The following is a 19,617-nucleotide window of genomic DNA, read 5'->3' on the forward strand; positions in this document are numbered from 1 at the left end:
AAGGCAGTATGATAAACGCTAGTGCATTTTATATCATATTAATTACAGGAATATTCCTAACGAGTAGAAATTGCCGCCCTCGGGTACGAGTCGCAGGCAGGGCACCCCGGCGGGCACCGAGACGCCTCAGCAGCCCCGGCCCGGGGAGCGGGAGCGCCGCGGCGGGCAGTGATGACGTCAGGAGTGCGCCGGAAGCCACCTGACTGGAGAGCGGCAGGCGTTCCGTGTCCCCGGTGCCGCCGGTTCTCCCGGCTCGGCCAGGCCCGGCCTCTCCCGTCCCTTGCAGCGCTCGGCGCTCCTGAGGCCCCGGGCTTGCCCCCTTTCCTCCCGCCGCGGGTGCCCGTAGGCTGTGGCGCGGGCCGCGGAAGTGCCGGGAGCCGGTCCTGCCGTGGAGCGATGGCCGCAGGGAAGCCCCAGCCCGGTCCGGGCTCCGGGGGGCCGCGCGAGCAGTGGCGACTGCCCGCCGAAGGACACCCCGCGCCGGGCCGACTCCTGAGGTGAGCGGCGCGGAGTCTCCAGCCTTCGGCGTGCTCTTTGTGTGCGGAGGTACCTGGGGCGGGCGAGGGGAGCCGATCGCGCCGGCTGCGGAGCGCCTGGGAAACAGCCTCGTGCACGGGGCTCCAGCATCGCTTTCGGCGGCCCTTAATTTCAGTATTAGCTTCACATATTGAATACAACAAACACCTTAGAGCTTACCGGATTTTTTATTCAGAGACAGCCTGTTAGAATGTTTTAAGGAGAACACAGGCCTATCTGAACAGCAGATGTGCTCAGCTATATGTGCTGAGGAAAGCTGTTAAAAGTTACTGTATGAACTTGTGACTCGATAGGGGCAGCTGTTCCTGTGCATTTGACACCCGGAACTTTCTTGTGTTTTTTATCAATAATGGCATGGCATGTGCAGCCTTTTATAGTGAAGACTGTACTTTTCTGTACTACTATGCCCTGTTAAGAGGTGTACTCGAAGATCTTATTCTATGAAGGTAAAGTGTGTACAAATAAACATACTGTTGATTCCCACTCAGATTCCTCAATTCTTTCCGTTTGGGAGCTTCCATTAAATTCAAACAGTTGTCTAGTGAATGGAATTAGACCTTCCAGAGAAAATAAATAATTATGATTTTTAAACTGTTTACCTGACATTTGTCTTGCTAATCAATGGTTCCAGGAAGCTGAGATGCCACAGGATAGTATAAGTACATGCAGATCATGTATTTCAGGAGGTGGTATTCAATTTCACAGTTAGTGCTCAGTGGAAATAAACATGGAAAATAGGAAAAAAGACAGAGGAGGGTTTTTTTTAATGCATCTAGGTCAAAGTGGTGCAACCGTGTCAAAACTGATAATAGACCAGCACAAGCTCAGGTCCTTAGACAAGCCAAATTCAAATATGACTAATGTATCCTTCACCCAATTTGTTGGACATCTCTTTGTATCTTTTTTAAAAATTACTAGCTACCTGCTTTGTATTTAAAATAGTTCAGGAGAAAGATACGAATAAGTTCTGTCAGTAACTAGCTTATTGCTCTGCTTATGTGCTTTGGTTTTTTTCTTTTATCAGTATAATCCATGAGTAAACTAAGACAGTGTTTACTTGTTATAATAGGTTTAAAACTTAAACTCACCTTTACCTTATTGGACTCAGAATTTGAAAGTGTTAACCTAAAACAAGAAAGATGTTAACATTCATAATGAATACTAACGTTCACTACCTGCATACAATTTACTTTTAAGTCTGATGGGGGACAAATGATCGTTCAAAGTGCATGCAAATGCTTAGTCCTGAATACTTTAAAAAGCATTTGTTCGCTTCATTCTATGTGTTAACGTGCCATTTGGAATACTGATGTACCAGTAATAAAGATGTGATTCTTACCTTGTTTTCTGAACAGAACTAATACAGTATTTTGATGTATCACAGGTAAATTTTTCCATAACCTTATGGAGAAAAAGGACTTTGAAGCATGGCTTGATAACATTTCTATTACATTTCTTTCTCTGACGGACTTGCAGAAAAATGAAACTCTGGATCACCTGATTAGCTTGAGTGGAGCAGTCCAGCTCAGGCACCTCTCCAATAATTTAGAGATTCTCCTCAAGAGGGACTTCCTCAAACTTCTTCCATTGGAACTTAGTTTTTATCTGTTAAAATGGCTTGATCCTCAGACCTTACTCACATGTTGCCTCGTCTCTAAGCAGTGGAACAAGGTTATAAGTGCCTGTACAGAGGTGTGGCAGACTGCATGTAAGAATCTGGGTTGGCAGATAGATGACTCTGTTCAGGATCCTCTACATTGGAAGAAGGTTTACCTAAAGGCTATTTTAAGGATGAAGCAACTGAAGGACCATGAAGCCTTTGAGACATCCTCTTTAATTGGACACAGTGCCAGAGTATATGCACTTTACTATAAAGATGGACTTCTGTGTACAGGTAGGAAGGACAGACAACTTGGAGTCTTACAATTCTTTATTTTCTCTTCCCCTCCTATGATTATTGACAGTTTTCCTTTACCAGACAGATTATTTTCATAGTGCAAATGCAGTTTAGATGATTCAAAATTACTTTTTTTTTTCAATTTCTGAAACACCTGCTGCACTAATAAACCCATTAGTCACTTAAATAAGAAAACAAGGAGATCAATTTCTCTGTTAGTTAAAAAAATAGTAACAGCATGTATCATTGTCCCTGCCCATAGCAGGGTGGTTAGAACTAAATGATCTTTAAGTTCCTTTCCAGTCCAGAACATTCTATGACTATTGCTATGACTGTTGCTATTAGTAAGCTCATTTGAGAAGTACAGGTATGTTAGTTATCCTCTAGGAGGATAACTTTCAGTTAAAGGGGCCTCGTTTGGGCTGTGTGAGCACTTCAGTCTCCCAAAGTGTGGCAGAAAAAGTCCTCTATCTTCTTCCTTGAAACAAGACTGTAAGCACTTTCAGTTCTTAACCTAAGTGCTTTATGAAGACGTGTAAACTAGATTTAACCTTGCTACTAGTCTGACTTGCACATAATTTCAGCTTCCTCCCTGAACACTGCAGATTCCAAGATTTCAGTTTGAACTTAAGAATATAGACAGAACATATATGAAGCATTAAGTGTGAAAGAACAGTAACAGAATTACAATGAACTGCTGTTAGTGAATATTCCAAGGATTTCCCAATCATTTGAGATGACAACATTATATGCTAAGTTGAGAATCCTGACTAAGTACTCCCACATTTGTTGGTACTGTAAGATGATTACTAGAAACCAACAACTGAAACTGAGAGAGCTGGGACTTTTTATCTTGAAGAAGATAGGGCTCAGGATGTTATCAGTACCTGAAGTGGGGGTGCAGAGAAGAGGGAGCCAGGCTCTTTTCAGTGGTGCCCAGTGATGGGACAAGAGGCAGTAGACACAGACTAAAACACAAGAGATTCCCTTTAAACACTTTTTTAATGTGAGAGTGATTTTACTTTTCTTACTGTGAGAGTGATTGAGCACAGGTTGCCCAGGATGGTTTGGAGAATCCATCCTTGGGCTCACTCAAAAGCTGTCTGGTCATAGTCCTGGGCTGTGGGTTGCCCTGCTTAGTAGCGGGACTGGAAGAGTTGACCTCTAGAGGTCATTTCCAACCATAACCATTCTGTGATTCCGTGTAAATGCTATGTTTATAACGAACAAAGATGAGTATAGGATTGGAAATATTATTTACTCTTTGCTTCCAGTTATCCTGTTCTTTTATATTCTAGGATCAGATGACTTGTCTGCAAAACTGTGGGATGTAAGCACAGGTCAGTGCATATATGGTATCCAGACACACACTTGTGCTGCAGTGAAGTTTGATGAACAAAAGCTTGTCACAGGATCTTTTGATAACACAGTAGCCTGTTGGGAATGGAGCTCTGGAGCAAAAACACAGCATTTTAGAGGACACACTGGTGCAGGTATGTTGAAATTTTCAATTTGTAATTTCACCAGTCAAGTAACGTATCATCATCAAACAAATTATAATTAGCTCTTTGCACATTAGCTTTTTTGATTTTTATAGGCTCTGTCCTCAGTCACTTGAATCACCTCAGTTCCCCCATAGCAGGGGAAGCGACCAGAACAGATCTGAATCTGTCCTCGAATATGCCAGAGCTTATCTTAGCCATGTAGTATTTTGCAGTTTCATGGAAGTAATACTAAATGCCATGGTTATTCAGTAGTTTCATGTCTACCAAAATGATGCAAACCTTAGATAACATATGGCCATGGCCATTCTTTATATCCCCAGACTGTAGATCAGCTTACAGCAAAGAGCAGAATAGGACCTGGGAATTTGTATTTGCATTTCCCTCATAATTAAATTCTCTGTCCTCTACTTCAAAATATCCTCAACTCAGCTGTAGGTCTGTTCCCCTATGAGTAAAGAGATCTATCAAATGTGCTAATCCTGCTGAAATTGTCTTACTAGAACTCTGGAAATAAGAACTAGTTACACTGCCATAATCCAGCCATTAAGGAACCACTGATGTAAATGCTCTTAATTTGGACAAAACCCTCAGTAATTTTGCAATGTAAACTTAAGAATCCAGAGCAACAATTCATGTATACAGTTCAAGAACAACAGTTAAAGATGAAGTAGCACATGAATTTAGAGGCTACTAAATTCATAGAGAGGCTACTAGTTAGTGTCTCACAGAAGAACACAGAGACTGAAATTCCTTATTTAGTATCTCTTTGCTTGTAGTTTTTAGTGTGGATTACAATGATGAACTTGATGTTCTGGTCAGTGGCTCTGCAGACTTCACTGTGAAAGTATGGGCCTTATCAACAGGAACGTGCCTGAATACCCTTACTGGACACACAGAATGGGTCACTAAGGTGGGAATATTGATTTCTAATTAATCTCGCAAACACTTGCACTGAATTTGTAACGTGTTCTAAATTTTGTTTTTCTAATCCTAACCCTGCAACTAGTTGTAGAATCTGGAGAACATCTGGAAATTCTGCAAAATAATATTTCAATAGGAAAAATAAAGTAAGCTATAATTAAACTTTTCAGACCATTGAAGATATTTCTATTCCAAAGCAGCTGAAGTAAAATTAAGAATCAGTGTTTGATTCAAAGACTGAATAAAAATTGGTTCTGAAAGAATGCTGCTTTAAGAATGATGTAAAAAAATCTAATGATCTTGATAACAAAAATCTAAGCATGAAACAGTATTTTTCTTCTGATTATTTCAGAACTTGGAAGATCGGGGGTGACTCTGCAGGTGAAGGGTGTATGTGTGCTTATTAATAGAGTAAATTGGCACTAGCAGGAACAATAAAAGCGTAAACTAGTTTTCTTTCAGTTGCTAAAAGTATTTGTGTTGCCTTTATACAAGGATACACTAGGGTGGTTAGTGAAGTGACAAATACAAATGAAAGTTTTGTTATTTACCAGCATCGACATAAATTATTGCATCCTTCAATTACAGGTAGTTTTGCAGAAGTGCAAAGTCAAATCTCTTATGCATAGTCCTGGGGATCATATTCTCCTAAGTGCAGATAAGTATGAAATCAAGGTATGTACTATATATATATCACATATATATCATTTTGGTACACAGGGAAATAAAGTGCTTGAGTACTTTGCTGAAGTTTACAAATAATATAAGGCTTTATTTTCTCCCATATTTTCTGCTTGTGAGGCTGCATACAAGGCATGAAACTCTTTGGAAGCTAATTTTTCAGTGCTTATCTTAAGCACTAATTATCAGTGCTTATTTAGATTTAAATGATGGCTCTACATGAATGGTAGTGCAAAGAATCGGTGCTTTCAGTGCATGCCTGATGTGCTATTGACAGTGAAGCACTTAACTGCAAGTACTGTTACTGTTGGGGACTTTGGGGTTGGAGAGTGCTATAAGTTTGTGGCTATGGAAGTGTTTCATAACTGAAACGCTGTTAGATTTCTGTCCCAGTTGGATGGTTGGGGTTTTTTTTATTTTTTTTTTTTTGGCCATTCTTTAAAGCATCCATTTTCACTGAAGTTTTTTAGGCTAGAAACAACATATACTGCAACAATAGTGTTAGACAAGTCACTTGGAGAATTGATTCTCCTACCTAAAGAAGAAGATAAATATTTCTGAAAAAACACGCACACATTTACCTGATGCCTGGAGAGACTGTGAGGCTTGCTGTGTAAGTTTTTAATGTGACTTTTTTATGCTCTTAAACTGTGTTTTAATTGCAGATTTGGCCTATTGGAAGGGAAATAAACTGCAAGTGCTTAAAAACACTGTCTGTTTCTGAAGATCGCAGCATCTCCCTACAGCCCAGACTGCACTTTGATGGTAAATACATAGTGTGCAGTTCAGCACTAGGACTGTACCAGTGGGACTTTGCCAGCTATGATATTCTCAGGTAAACCTTCCAGTTTAGGATTCAGTGTTCTTTAAATAAATAAGAAGTAGAACATACTAGTTTTAATGACTTACTTTAGATGGGACCAAAAGAATCTTGATAAAAATTCTGTAAACATCTTACTTCATGCATATTGTCAGGTTAAATTCTAATTTCTTATTTGATAATACAAATCACTTGATTGCTGTTTTGGTTTATGGCCACATGGTACTCCTCTTTCACATTTTCATTCTGTAAGCTGAAGTGTTTCAATATAGAGTTAAATCAGACTTCAGTGCCAGGAGTTGTGAACGGGAAACTGTAGTGACCCAAAGCTAATGTTGCCATAGAGACTGCTGTAAGAGAACCAGGCAGACATTTCTTAGGGTCCTTTGATCAGACAAGAAATTAAAAAGACTTTTTCCTTACAGCACTACTGATCTATCATTCTTGATAATGCTGTGGAATGGTAGTGAAATCTATCAGACTGCAGTAAGGGATCAAACATGATGGCATTCTGTTTCCATAAAAAGAATGAAGCTGTATCAATTAGAAGTGGTGGTATCAGACTGTAACTTACTAAAGAAAAAAGTGCATTTCAGAACTGCTAGCAGTTAATTCAAATGGCCTGAATATTTGGGGAGTGTCTACCATTGAAAGATCTACTCCTAAAGACATGCTTCTTATCAGTAAGAGTAACTGGGTAATTTCACCTCTTAGTTTACCCTCCCATCTTTCAAAAAAGAAAGATGTTCTCTTACTGGTGCGAATGGATTTTCAGCTCCATACATTTTTGTGCCTCAATTCTGTGCTTTATGTAATGCTATGATCAAATGTACAGCCAGTTGTGGAAACCTCAACTCTTTAATTTCTTTTCCAAGTTTTATTTAATAAGGAAAAATATCGTAAAGATATTGGGGAACTAACAAATATTTTTCTTTCTCCCCAGGATGAAAATGCTTAACTTAGCATAAAGCTATATCAGTAAAACAGCATTCTGATAACAGCATTCTGTTAAGGACCAGTCTTGGATGATTTATCTTACCTGCCTATCACAATAAGGCATTTCTGTGTTTTACTTCTGCCTTTTAAAAGAGTGGTCAAAAGATTAGCAAGATGTTTTACCTCTTTAAGATATTGAGACATGAAATCCATATGGAAGTTTACTGTAAAACACGAGAATATTTGTTCTTCTGTGTGTATCTGGAAACAAGGCTTTTTTTCCCTTGAGCTCTGCAAAACAGTCCCTTTTAAACCCTAACTTTTATTTATGTTCAGAAGGGTCTGTCCTGAATGCACAAAGTCAGAACTGAAACCACAGGCCTGACTGCAGCTAAGTGTTCAGTTGCTTAATTTGAAAAATTTGCATCCAGTTCTTGCTAAATTCTTTCAGAAGGGTGAGTATAGACACCTAAGGATTTGGTTTAGTAATTTAAGCTCATGACTACATTGTGAGTTTCTAACACTGTTTTCTTGTCTTCTAGGGTTATCAAACCTCCAGACTTCTTAAATGTGTCCTTGCTGGGCTTTGGAGAGATATTTGCTCTACTATTTGATAACAGATACCTGTATATAATGGACTTGAGGACAGAAAAACTGATAAGCCGCTGGCCACTACCAGAATATAGAAAGTCAAAGAGAGGTTCAAGTTTTTTGGCTGGTGAAATGTCTTGGTTAAATGGACTAAATGGCCAAAATGATACGGGCTTGGTTTTTGCCACCAGTATGCCAGACCATAGTATCCATTTGGTGTTATGGAAAGAACATGGCTGAAAAGCTCACATATGCAGAATCTTCAGGAATATATGGACTGTCAGCAGCGTGTCCATAAAATGAGACTTTGCATGAACCAAAGTTGCGCACCCAATGGTATCATCATGCAATGCACAATCATTTACTTTTATTTGGGCATTTGGGAATGGGTTGTTTTGGACATAATGCAATACAGCATGCTAACAGTATTCACCACAACATTTTGTCTATACTCATGTTTAAATATACCTATTTGGGTTCTGAAGCATAGCTTGTAATGTTTAAACCATTCAAGTCTGCTATCAAGTCTGAAATGAAGTAGTGCTTGACCTGACTTCTGACCTATTTTTTTGTTGTTGAAACAGAAGGTGAAGCTACTGTTTTAGAACCATAGGCTTTTATACATCTAACAGCAAATACTGGTTACAGTGCATGGCTGCTTAACAAAAATGAGAAGATAGCAAACCTTTTCTATCTCCAGAATCTTTCTCCAAAATGTTTTTCTTTCTGACAGCTTTAAATACTTAGCCTTTGAAATAGAAGAATCAAATGAGCCCTTTAACTAGGATCAGATGTTAACAATAATAATTTCTTTAAGTTCAGGAACATGTCAATATGATTTCTCCTCAGCAAGAACGAGGCAACTTTTCATCTCTTGACAGAGCTTGCCATCACAGTTAACCGCAGAGAACCTCTGACAGTGTTCATCATAACTCAGAATGGCTTGATCAGTATTTTATAGTCCTTATTTCCTGTAGTTTGTGTTAGAACATAATTTAGTTCACAGGTAGGTAGAAATATAGTGAATAGGAAGGTGATTTTGATCTCTACAATAAGTCACTTTCTTATATTAAATTATGTCTACCAGCCATTCACTTTCTCCAGAAGTTGCAGTTAACATAATGCACTTAAAGTACTTGCTACATCTAGAGTTGGAAAGCAGGGGCAAATGACAGAATGCCACATCTCCGAGGAAAAAAAAAAAGAAAAAAATCAAAAGTCTGCCGGAAAGCACAGGAGTTGAAAAAAGGTCTTATTGATCATCAGAGACCTGACGTACAGAAGGTAACTGCTGAGTAGCAAATACTTGTTCACATACTTTTGTGCTATTTAACATGTACTTAAAAGCTGTATCTATGACATCACGTGCTTTAGAAACGCTTTAGGTTGGTTTCCCCTCCTCCCTTAAAATAAAATCTCCCCTTAATGTCTTTTTTTTTTTTTTACACAACATGAAAACAGGAGTTTTCATGAAGATTGGCTCATGTCCTTGAAAAGACAAAACTGTTTGCATTACTATCGTTAATATGATTTTTTTCTTCCCACTCTCCAAGGAGACCCAATTTCATACTTAGTACTGAATGAAGGCCAGGGTTCCTCAATGTCTGCAGTATTAATTACACCAGTGGGAGTTTTTATATGCAAGAATCATATGCAAGAATCCTATTGAGTGATGCAATAGGAATTGCATGAAGTCACAGTGGAGCACTGTCTCTTAAATTCAAGGCCAGAGTCTTAAGCACTCAGTTTTCCACCTTTATTCATACCAATTTACTTTGAAAAATGTTTCTGTAGTCAAGGATTTTAAAAAATTGAACCCAAATTCACAACTCTCAAGTCAAACTGCACTCGAAAGTGAAGGAAGCTTACATGAAGTAGAAAGCTTTCAATTACTTGTCTTGACACCAAGTTTTCATCATTCTTAATGTAGGAGTAACTACACTGTGTATGATGTTTGTGGTAACTCAGCTTCCTCTGAAGGAGCCACCTGTAAAACAGTGTGTTAACTGAAAGATTAAACAGGAGCATGCCAGAAATGTCATTGTACCCAGATCAGTGAAACAGGAAAATGTGGGTAACTACTTTGTTAGTGACCTTGATGATGCAGAATCCAGAGGGGTGGAGCACAAGATGAAACTGAAAGCCAAGTTCAGCCTTCCAGAAAGAATGGTGGGGAAAAGGAAGGTGGTGGTGGGCAAGGGGAGGGGAGGCCCTGCTACTGTTTCCAGCTAACTAATAAGGAACTAAAAGAAGACAAAGTCAGACTCATACAGCAAGACAACGGCCAATCGTCACAAACTGCAACAAGAGAAATTCTCTTGTTAGAGGTTAGGTTAAGTCTGGAACAGGTTGCCCAGAGAGACTGTGTGTCCAGCCAGCCTAGACAAAGTCCTGAGCAAACCATGCTATGAGTTGGACTTCCAGATGGCCCTTGCAAACTACATGAGTCTAAACTTCTAAGTGGACCTGTTACTAAGCAAGACAGTACCCCTGCAGCAGGCACCTGGGCTGTAAATACAGCTGCCAGTTTGTTGATACAAACTTTCGGAGACATTGCAGCCACTCCGAAGCAAATGCTACAGTTAGCCAAAAGCTGTGAAGTGGTAGTTGAAAAGGAATTCTGCCACAGGTATTTCACAAGTTGCAGAAAAGTTTAAACTAAATCAGAATTCTAAATCAGAACTCTAAATTTTCCTTTTCTACATTGCCCCAAAGTATGCAAGCAGAAACCACAATGACAAGCATCCAGTACACACTATGCTGCTCTTCTACCCTTTTAGTTTTACAAATGAAATTTTAACCAGTAACATAGCAGCTAATAATTATGAACGCAATTAGCAAATAGTTTTTTAAAGACTGTCTCTTGAAGACCTCTAAGTAAAGTTCCTCTTGGACATCTGCTAGCTAATAGTACTAATCTAGTACTGACAGAACTCCTTAAGGGTATGTGCCACCACAAAATAGATGAAGAGATGAAAGAGTGACACTGGTGTAGAAATACAAAAAAGCAAACTCTCACACACTTCCCTCTGTCAGACACCAGTGTCAGACTGACTACCCTCAGATGTGCCTTCAAATGAATGTTCTAATACAATGCCACAACAGTGCAGCACATACAGCTTTGGGGACTTATCAAACAGAAAATATATGACTGAAACCGTGGAACTACACTGAGGTTTTTTTCTTTGCTTTGCTTTCCATCTGACCCTTCAGCAGAAGTTAGTAACTACTTGGCACTACTTTTAGATAAAGGTTGGAAAAGATGCAGCTTCTGTACCCTTACATCTACACAAGGAAGCAATATAATTCAACTTACCCACCACATAATGGACTAAAAAAATGCAACTTATGCCTAAATTTCATGAAGAAACATTTTCTTATGAGGCTTCAAGGTCCCAAAAAAACCCCCAACAAACTAACATGTTTCATAAATAGTTGTTCAGCCATCCATTTTTTTCCCCCTCGAAATAGCTTCTTTTCAGTTCACAAAAGTCTCTTTAACATCAAGCTGTTTCCCTTGCCTCTGTTTTAAACCGTTCCAACACAATTCAGCACTTACCACTTAAGTAATTCAGAACAGCTGTGGGTAATTAGAGTGATCACTCTTCTTCTTAAACTTACATGTCTCAAAAAGCCAGTTGAACAGACACTGGGATCAGCAAAACTCCCAACAGCTGTTTAGTGTGACAATACATCACCACTTTAACAGACGCTATTTCCAAGAATATGAGGGGTTAATTTTTTTACAGTTGAAATGTAGAGCTAACACAGTAATTTACCTTTTACTCAACTGGTGCATATAAATTTTGTATCCAGTGACATACAGACTTCAAGAATTAAGCAACTTAGGTTTAATACTAATGACTATAGCTGTATTTCTAGTACAGTTGAAAACTGATTTGCATTATTTGAATCAGTTGAGAAATGCTGATTTTTTAAATTTATTTTTTTAACTGAAAACAAATTTTACGTTTTACAAGAGTGCAATCTACATTGAACTTTAATATGATTAAATGACTCCTGGCTCTGCTATAGATTCCCTAAATAATCACTGCAAAATGTAACCTTCATGTGGAAATAATTTTGATGTGCTCTTTAAACACTCCTCTGCCTTCCCACAATAAGGGTGGCTCTCCACTTTCCCTCCTTAGAACCGAGGTTTCCCTTTTGAACTTACAGTATGGTTTGAGATAGCACCTTGTTAACATTCATGATTAATGATGAGTTGTATCTCCACAGGGCTGTATCCCTGACAAGGGATTCTCTGGGGAGGTCTCTTTGAAGGGGCTTCCGACAGTGATAAATGAGGGCAACATCCATGGGAACATTCACGCTGTCCCCATAGGCATGTAGGACAGAGTGGACAGAAGTCTGAATCACCTTTTGTGGATCAACTATCATCTTCCTGGGATTGATTACATCTTTCCTGTCAGGCTCTCTGTGAACATGCTGTAATATGTTAACACCTGGCACAGTATTCCAGGACGAGATGTTGAACATGGGAGTAGAGATGGTTTCTGGGAAGATATGGTTCTCAAAGAGGAAAATGCCAGTCCCTGGATTTTGTTCCTGAAGGCTGCTCATCATTGTTTTCCAGTTTGGATGCTTAAGAGGAAGAATTATTTCATCAGCATCATTAAGAACCACAAACTTGCTCCTTTGCATGTTACGGTATACACAGTCATTTAGAGCTGTGATTTGTCCGTAGTAGCCAATGTGTGTTCCATCTTGCATGAAGTGCCATTTAGAGGAAACCTTGAGGTGTGAGTTTATCGGCCAGGGAATTATCTCTACAGTTCCTTCTTCTATGTAAAACTTCAAGACTTTCTCCATCAGATGGCTGCAGTTGTTCTTATAGATCACCACTTTCTGTGCTCCAAGAATCTTGTACATTTCCAGACTCTGTATGAACTGCAAGACATTGTTGTAGTTTCCAAACATGGCAGAGATGCACACAGTGAAGTCAACAGAAAAGGGCTCAGGCTTGCGGTTTTTAATTTCAAACCTTGGCAGCTGGTCAATATTTCCATGTGCAAACGGATGAATTGATACATGCGTTGGATCACAGTTTTCAGGTTCCAAACAAACTATATCTGCTGCACCATAAGGGAATCCAAATCTATCTGAGTGAACATCAATTTTTGCATTTGATACATAGATCTTTCCATTGGGCTGACAGCAGAACCAGCAGTATAGTTGTTTCACATCTTCGTGGTGAACAATCCCAATCACACGAGTGACTTTGCTTTCTCTGTCATCAAAGTATGGGGATATAATAAAAGTTTTATTATCTTTTAATGGTGTTATTGTGCTATTGGCAATTTCCCCTCTACATTTGCTACCTTCTTGAATTACTTTTGGCTGATGAGAAAGTCTCTGCAACCTAAGATAAGAAACTGTGACCATTGAAGTTAGAGTAATAATGCACACAGCAGCAACAAAGTAAGATTTTTTCCTGCCACACAACATTCTGAATTTATCTAAAGGTGGATGTAAATTTCTTTGTCCTTGTACTTTATGTTGCCACATCTGCAGAAAAGAAAATACGCAGTGTATGAGATAATATCGACTCATGATCATTGCTCAAGAATTTCACAAATAAGACGGGGGTAAATCTCTATCATTTTGCACTGACTTAATCAGAGACCCAGCTACTGTGCTTTTATGTAAAATCAGCCACAGAACACACCTTTAATGGTATGGATGATACTGCATGTGACACTCTGAATGCCTCCATTTGTCAGATGTCTGGAGCAGTTTCTGTACATGGAGGGGTCTGTAGGAGAATGTAACAGAGGTCTATATACAGCAGCACAAGGATTAATTATTAATCATTATTATTAATCAATATTTTCTATAATCCAAATTTTAGAATAACCAATTTAATAATTAGGCAATAATTCTTAAAGCAAAGCAAAACTTTTGTTTCCCCTACAGGGTATATTATGTAAAAAAAATCCTTGCAACCAGACTTCTCACAGACAAGCAAGAGGCTGATATATAAATTAAATGTATATAGAATTAATCAAGTTCATAATAAACATACTAATTGGGGATTGCACACAATGGTTCAGATATAATTGCTAATTTATAAATTTCCTAATTTGCAGTTCACCACAGATGAGGCAATACATACAGAGGAAGGTCAATTCATACAATCCAGCAGTAGACAGGTGAAATCTATACAGGTATTAAACTTATTCTCAGTTGGCAGCTCTACCCTACTTAGCACTGTACAAGGAAGGGCTTGCAGGAAAGGTCACCACATATTAATGCTCACTGGAGATCAGGGCCCCCTCACACTGCTTTAATGCTGGCTCAGCTCCTGGAACATTTTGGCAGTCGGCTCTTACACTCCTGCTGCTGCAGGGACAGACAGGCAGCCCTGAGTACCTGCATGGCCACAGTCTTGAGCAAGTGTTAATGCCCAGACTGGAGCTCAGGGCACTCTCAAGCAGTAATTTCTGCAAATGGAGCTCAGATTGAAGTTTTCTCTACAAATTCATCTTTAGGCATTGAGATATGATCCATAAACAGTAAAGTAACAGCAAGTCTCTTCAAAGGCCTGCTTGTATCACAAGGATCTTTGGAAAAAGTGTGTCCCAGATTAATCAAACTCACGCCAGATAAGAAAACTAGACTGGAAGAAGAGTTTCCCCAGCTGCCAGCAAGAAGTGTGGGGTAAAATGCCAACACAAAATAAAGTGATGCCGTTGCAGAGATGAAGAAAATGTTTCTAGTAAGCAAAAAATAATCATTCATGCCTTCAGAATAATGTAAAATATTTTCACAACTGCTCTTTCATGAGAAAGCCAAGTTAGGAGAACTACAATCACAACATACTCCTTAAAATGCCCCATTTGCCAAGGGTTATGATTTACAGCAGCCTTTGCCAGCTACCAAGAAACTGCTTTACAGATTGGAACAGTCACAGGGCACCAGAAATCTCACTGTATCCCACTAGGCGCAAAGCAGAAAAGGAGCAGCAGAAAGCACTGACTCCTCTGTCTCTGAAATGGAGAAGTCCTTCCCCCAGAAGTTCTTACAATTAGGATCAGAACTGCAAATACATGGTAAGGGTCTGCTACTGTCACATTGATTCAAAGAAACCTTTGAACAATCTGAAAAGCACTTTTATTACGGCCGGGGAATGCAAAGGGGCAGGTGTTCTCCCCAGTGCACTCCCCTGAGCAAAGGAATACCATAGCTTTTTATACAGTTTGAAAGTAGCAAGTTTAAAATTATCTACACAAACACTCTTTTTTGCAGTCTGCCTTACCTAAATAGACACTTAGTTTTACCTCCTATTCTTACCATTATAGAGTAGTTACATAAAGTTTTATCACTTCAAACAGTTTCAGGTTCCCCACCCCTCTCTACGTGCTAAAAAGCCTTCCCTGTTCCCTAAGCTATTTTTATCTTAATTGCCCACAGTTTGGGCAGAAACTTTTAAGCAGTTTTACATTTTGCAAAGTCACACTTACATAGCTAAATTAACATAGCTAAATTTTATTTCATTTTCTATTTCAACATGACTTTCAGCTGGAGATTTGTGACTGAAAACAACTCAAATTTTCTAAGTCTTTTTATGAAACATTCTAAAGTACATAAAGTTTCCCCCAAGCATTCTCATTCCAAGAATGTTATTATATAAATTAGCATTCTTACAACATAGAGGAGGTCACATTTAACACTTTTTCCTTAGCCTTATCTATTTATGACTTAAAAATATTGTTCAGTCTTATAGAATAGTTTTTAACTAAAGAAATATCAAAACATGTCAACATTAAATAACAGAATCAATTTATTACCTGCTTTTTTCTTCTGCTTTTGCTAGCAGATAATAAACAAGAAGAAACACATCTTTTCAACTGTTTTAAACAGTGAACACTTAAAGGAAAAAGTACCTTTTAAAGCAGATAGCTGAGTGAAGTTCTGTTCAGTCCTCCATTTATTTTTTGCTAAGGTATTTTGCTGAGATAATCTACCAATTGTTTATTTCAAACAGATAAAAACTTAAATATTTTTAAGGTAAATTGCAAGTATTATTCAATACAGAACAATACTGAGGGAAAAAAATCCTGGTACAACACCTAAGTCAGCTATGGACACACTGTATTTCAGATAGCTGGTGCTCTGTTAATGTCAGTAACAGCAGCCACACCTACTAGAAAAACAAGTTTTCCTTCTCTTGAGCAATGAATACAGTTGTGCCACAAGAACTTAATTTAAATTACAAATGAGTGTGGAGTCGTTGAAGCAAATCAAACATAGGTGATTTTCTTAAGGCTACTTAAGTTTCCTTCTGGAAATTAATCTTTCGTGTCCATATATCCCCAGTTCACACACATACTTAAAAAGAACTAGAAAAAATATACCATATATCTGTATTTATTGGGCAATCATTTTTTTCCTAACACACTATAGGCCTGGTTCAAATAGGTAAATACAGATCCTGTGAGGACCTGTGAGAGAGTACTGAAACAACAGCAGGTTCTAGAAGCAAAGAAAAAGAGCAAAATCTAGAGCTCAAGACATACCAGAACACAGAATCTTAAAGAAAAGAAATACGCAGTTATTTAAGGAGTGAAAATCATGGTTTCCCCAACATACTCATTAATTTTGACCTCCTGGAATCAACAGCACAGATACGTAGTCAGAAAATACATAAAGTCAGTGTAATTAGGAGCATTCAATTTCTTCACTACAGAGAGTACTTGGCAAATTTTAACTTCAAAAGTATGCTTTCAGTATATTTAAAAGGGTTTCTTTTATAAAACCAATAATAATTAAGTCCAATTTTGTATCTTTTAATTCCAATTAATATGCAAGTAGAACATGATACAAATTATACAAATTTGTTTTAATGCTAAATTTAGCTACTGGTATCGATGGCTACTTTGCAGTATTCCCCCTAAGCAGGCTTTGTTCCTCCTCACTGCCCTGACAGACAGACTGCAGTCATATCACCTCCCAGTCTTTGTATTTGTTACTGTTTCATTAAGCAAGACAAGCTGTTCTAAAACCGCCTCAGAAGAAACACTCTTCCTTTACCAATCACTTCTGCGTGCTTGGCCAAGGTTCAGTTAATCTCCAATACAGGAGACTAGAAATCTCTGTCCCTTGTCCATTTGTGCATGATAATTAACAAGCCCTCATCATTGTTGGAAATTTTCTTTCTTAATACATGCCAGGATTACATTTTTTGAAGGTGCATCACATTGCGCAGTTACCTCTGAGCTTGTCATCAGCCAATGATTAATATACATCTGCCCAGTTTGTTGGCCAAGTGCAGTTACACAATGTGTTTTCTTCTGCGGCAAGGTCACAATAAAGAGCTCTTGTCACAGTTACAATCATAGAATGGCTTGGGTTGGACAGAACCTCTAAATATCATCTAGTTCCAGTCTCCCTGCTGTAGGTAGGGGCATATTTCAGTAGATCAGGCTGCTCAAATTAATCACATTTCTTCTTATTTCTTTCGTCACAGTCCTTCTAAAATTTTCTCTCAAAGCTTGTATGGGATCAAGAATGCACCTACAAACTTTCATATACTTAAATCATCTTTTTTTTCCTTCCTAAACCAAGGAATCACTCATGCTTTAGCCACATTGTACCACTATGCTCACGACACTTTTTAATAAACTCCCATTATAGATTCTTCCAATACCTGGTCTGTCTTCTTAGAATTTTTAAATGGAAATTGTTCTGTATTGCCTTCCAACTGGATGTTGTTTTTACCTTTGCTGCACAGCTTCTACTTCCAGAACTTCTTTTCCGTCATCTGTCTTTAATCCTCCACAACTGACACTGTCCTTACTAAAAGGTGGAACCAAGTGCTAATTTAGTTCAAGAACCATTCCTTGGTAATTGTTTATCTTCCTCACATGCTCTCCGCATTATGGCCTTCCTTTGTAACTTGTTTTCTTTGCATGGAGACAGCTGAAGACCTTTTAAGGTGCTCATTTCAGTATCTTCACAAAGTTTACACTGAGTGAAATTTTTGATAACTCTCGGTTTATTTATCTCCCAGTCTAGGGTAAAGATAGGGGGCAAACTGATAGAGGTGATTGCAGAGCTTCAGTTGCTAATATGAAGTACTGGATTCAGTAGTACAGAAATAATAGACAGCCTAAGCCTTGGTTTACGCAGGGCCTAAATAAAAACCCACGACTAACAAACAGCCTTAGTGACTTATTATTTCTGAAAAAAGGTATTTTCTATCCTCTACTTTATGATTTTTGTCAAAAGTAACAACACAAACCACTGGTGCTAAATAAAAATTCCAAATCATTTACCATCTTTATCTAGATTGTCTGTTGCTAATCTTTTCATAGATTACATTTTTCAGAAAGACTCTTTGACACACCGGTGTCCTTCCTCCTTATAAGATCCAAAGTCAGGAGCACATTGTTTGAAGGATTAAACTGAAGGCAGTATTATTCCACTCCTTATAAAATACTGCTTAAAAAAAATTAAACTGGCCATTTCTATTCTAAATACACAGATGGTAAGCCAGACCACTATACAGTGTTGCCATATACTTATTTTGTGCCATTAGAACTAACAAACCACACAGTTTCCTGTACATTCATAAACTTCTCCATGATAATCTGCTGTGCATCCCTAAGCAAACTCCTCCTATGGTAAACAATTAGACTTTGTGTTCACTGGAAAAAAAATTGATCAGGCAAAATCAAAACTGCATGACATTTAAAAGATTGTTATTTCATCTTTTTGTCTTTCACACTGTACTTTTTTTAGCTGGACCAGAGTTAATTTTCTCCATGGTAGCCAGCAGGGTGCTGTGTTTGGTGACCACACTGAGTGTTTCAAACACATTGCTGTTTATCTGTCTCTGAGCAGAGCTCACACAGCGTCAAGGCCATCTCTGTTTCTCATGTGGCTCCTGTCCCAGAAGTAGGGCAGCACAAGAAGCTTGCAGGGGATACAGCTGACCAAACTGATTCAAGGCCCTTCCCACACCATATGATGCCACACTCAGCAATCAAAGCTGGGGGGAGGAGGAGACACGTGACTGACAACATGTGGCTTTCCAAGTTACCATCAGACCTGATGAAGCCCTGCTTTCCTGGAAATGGCTATAAATGTGCCTGCTAAGGGGACATAATGAATAGATTCCATATTTTGCTTTGCTTGCACACGTAGCTTTGCTTTACCTCTTACACTCTTTACTCAACCCATGAATTTTTCCACATTGGCCCTTCCGATTCTCTCCCCATTCCATTGTAAGGGGAGGGGTGAGCAACTGAGCTGCCTAACAGGGTTAACCCACACCACACACTGGAACTACTCTTTAGAGCAGTTATGCATGCTTTAAATCCAAGATTTAAGTCCACGCTTGTCATATCTTTAGATGTAGACTCAAAAAGCCTGGTTTGGACAATTTGATTTGTACCTTTAACTTACCATTGAGTGGTTAGCACCAGTACCGTAAAATAATGCTATAGCTGACGACCATCTGATTTTACATTTCTTGAATGGAAATAAACTCCCGAGCCTCTCCTGCGAGCGATGCCAGCTGCAGGAACCCGAGCGGGTGCCGCAGCCCAGCCCCGCCCGGGTCCCGCCGGGCCGACCACGCGCACACGGCGACGGCAGAGCGGGGGCTCTCCCGGCCTTCGGTCCCGCCGCCGCCACCAGCGCCCCGTGCGGGCACCGCCGCGGGAGGCGGGCCGGTGCTACCGGAGCCCTCGCGCCCCTTCCCG

The 19,617-nt window shown here is 39.2% G+C and overlaps 3 protein-coding genes across 10 annotated transcripts in view; 1 reads left to right on the forward strand and 2 right to left on the reverse strand.

Moving 5' to 3' along the window:
* The window catches only part of LOC127480068 (uncharacterized), a 41,394-nt gene that overhangs the window by 14,696 nt on the left and 7,081 nt on the right, over nucleotides 1-19,617 (reverse strand). For 2 of the 6 annotated variants that reach the window (XM_051807781.1, XM_051807782.1), the window contains exon 3: nucleotides 13,431-13,664. The exons of 3 other annotated variants lie outside the window; for them this stretch is intronic. In XM_051807781.1, the coding sequence (XP_051663741.1) occupies nucleotides 13,580-13,664 (85 nt within the window). In that variant the 3' untranslated portion in view covers nucleotides 13,431-13,579. Of the gene's footprint in view, nucleotides 1-8,768; nucleotides 11,994-13,430; nucleotides 13,665-19,617 lie in introns of those variants that run through there. One more of the 6 variants, XR_007907756.1, reaches the window with a different exon arrangement.
* FBXW2 (F-box and WD repeat domain containing 2) lies at nucleotides 167-9,314 on the forward strand. 3 transcript variants are annotated; one of them, XR_007907757.1, is made up of 8 exons: nucleotides 167-497; nucleotides 1,922-2,431; nucleotides 3,733-3,927; nucleotides 4,716-4,849; nucleotides 5,449-5,535; nucleotides 6,207-6,376; nucleotides 7,634-7,752; nucleotides 7,840-7,966. XR_007907757.1 is itself a non-coding variant. In XM_051807787.1 (7 exons), the coding sequence occupies exons 2-7, from the start codon at nucleotides 1,942-1,944 to the stop codon at nucleotides 7,327-7,329; spliced, it is 1,101 nt and encodes a 366-aa protein (XP_051663747.1). In that variant the 5' UTR covers nucleotides 168-497; nucleotides 1,922-1,941; the 3' UTR covers nucleotides 7,330-7,627. The 3 variants fall into 3 exon arrangements, 2 of the variants coding, with proteins under 2 accessions (XP_051663747.1, XP_051663746.1); XM_051807787.1 differs by lacking the exons at nucleotides 7,634-7,752; nucleotides 7,840-7,966 and adding an exon at nucleotides 7,305-7,627 and having other exon boundaries at nucleotides 168-497; XM_051807786.1 differs by lacking the exon at nucleotides 7,634-7,752 and having other exon boundaries at nucleotides 211-497; nucleotides 7,840-9,314.
* Nucleotides 8,769-19,336, reverse strand: LOC127480067 (uncharacterized). Its single transcript, XM_051807780.1, has 2 exons — nucleotides 19,319-19,336; nucleotides 8,769-13,417 (listed from the first exon to the last, which is right to left on the reverse strand). Exons 1-2 carry the CDS (start codon nucleotides 19,319-19,321, stop codon nucleotides 12,062-12,064), a joined length of 1,359 nt encoding a protein of 452 aa, XP_051663740.1. The 5' UTR covers nucleotides 19,322-19,336; the 3' UTR covers nucleotides 8,769-12,061.

This window comes from Manacus candei, unplaced genomic scaffold, assembly GCF_025592945.1.
Source record: "Manacus candei isolate 608988 ecotype Guabito, Panama unplaced genomic scaffold, ASM2559294v1 h1tg000071l, whole genome shotgun sequence".
Classification (NCBI taxonomy): Eukaryota; Metazoa; Chordata; class Aves; order Passeriformes; family Pipridae; genus Manacus; species Manacus candei.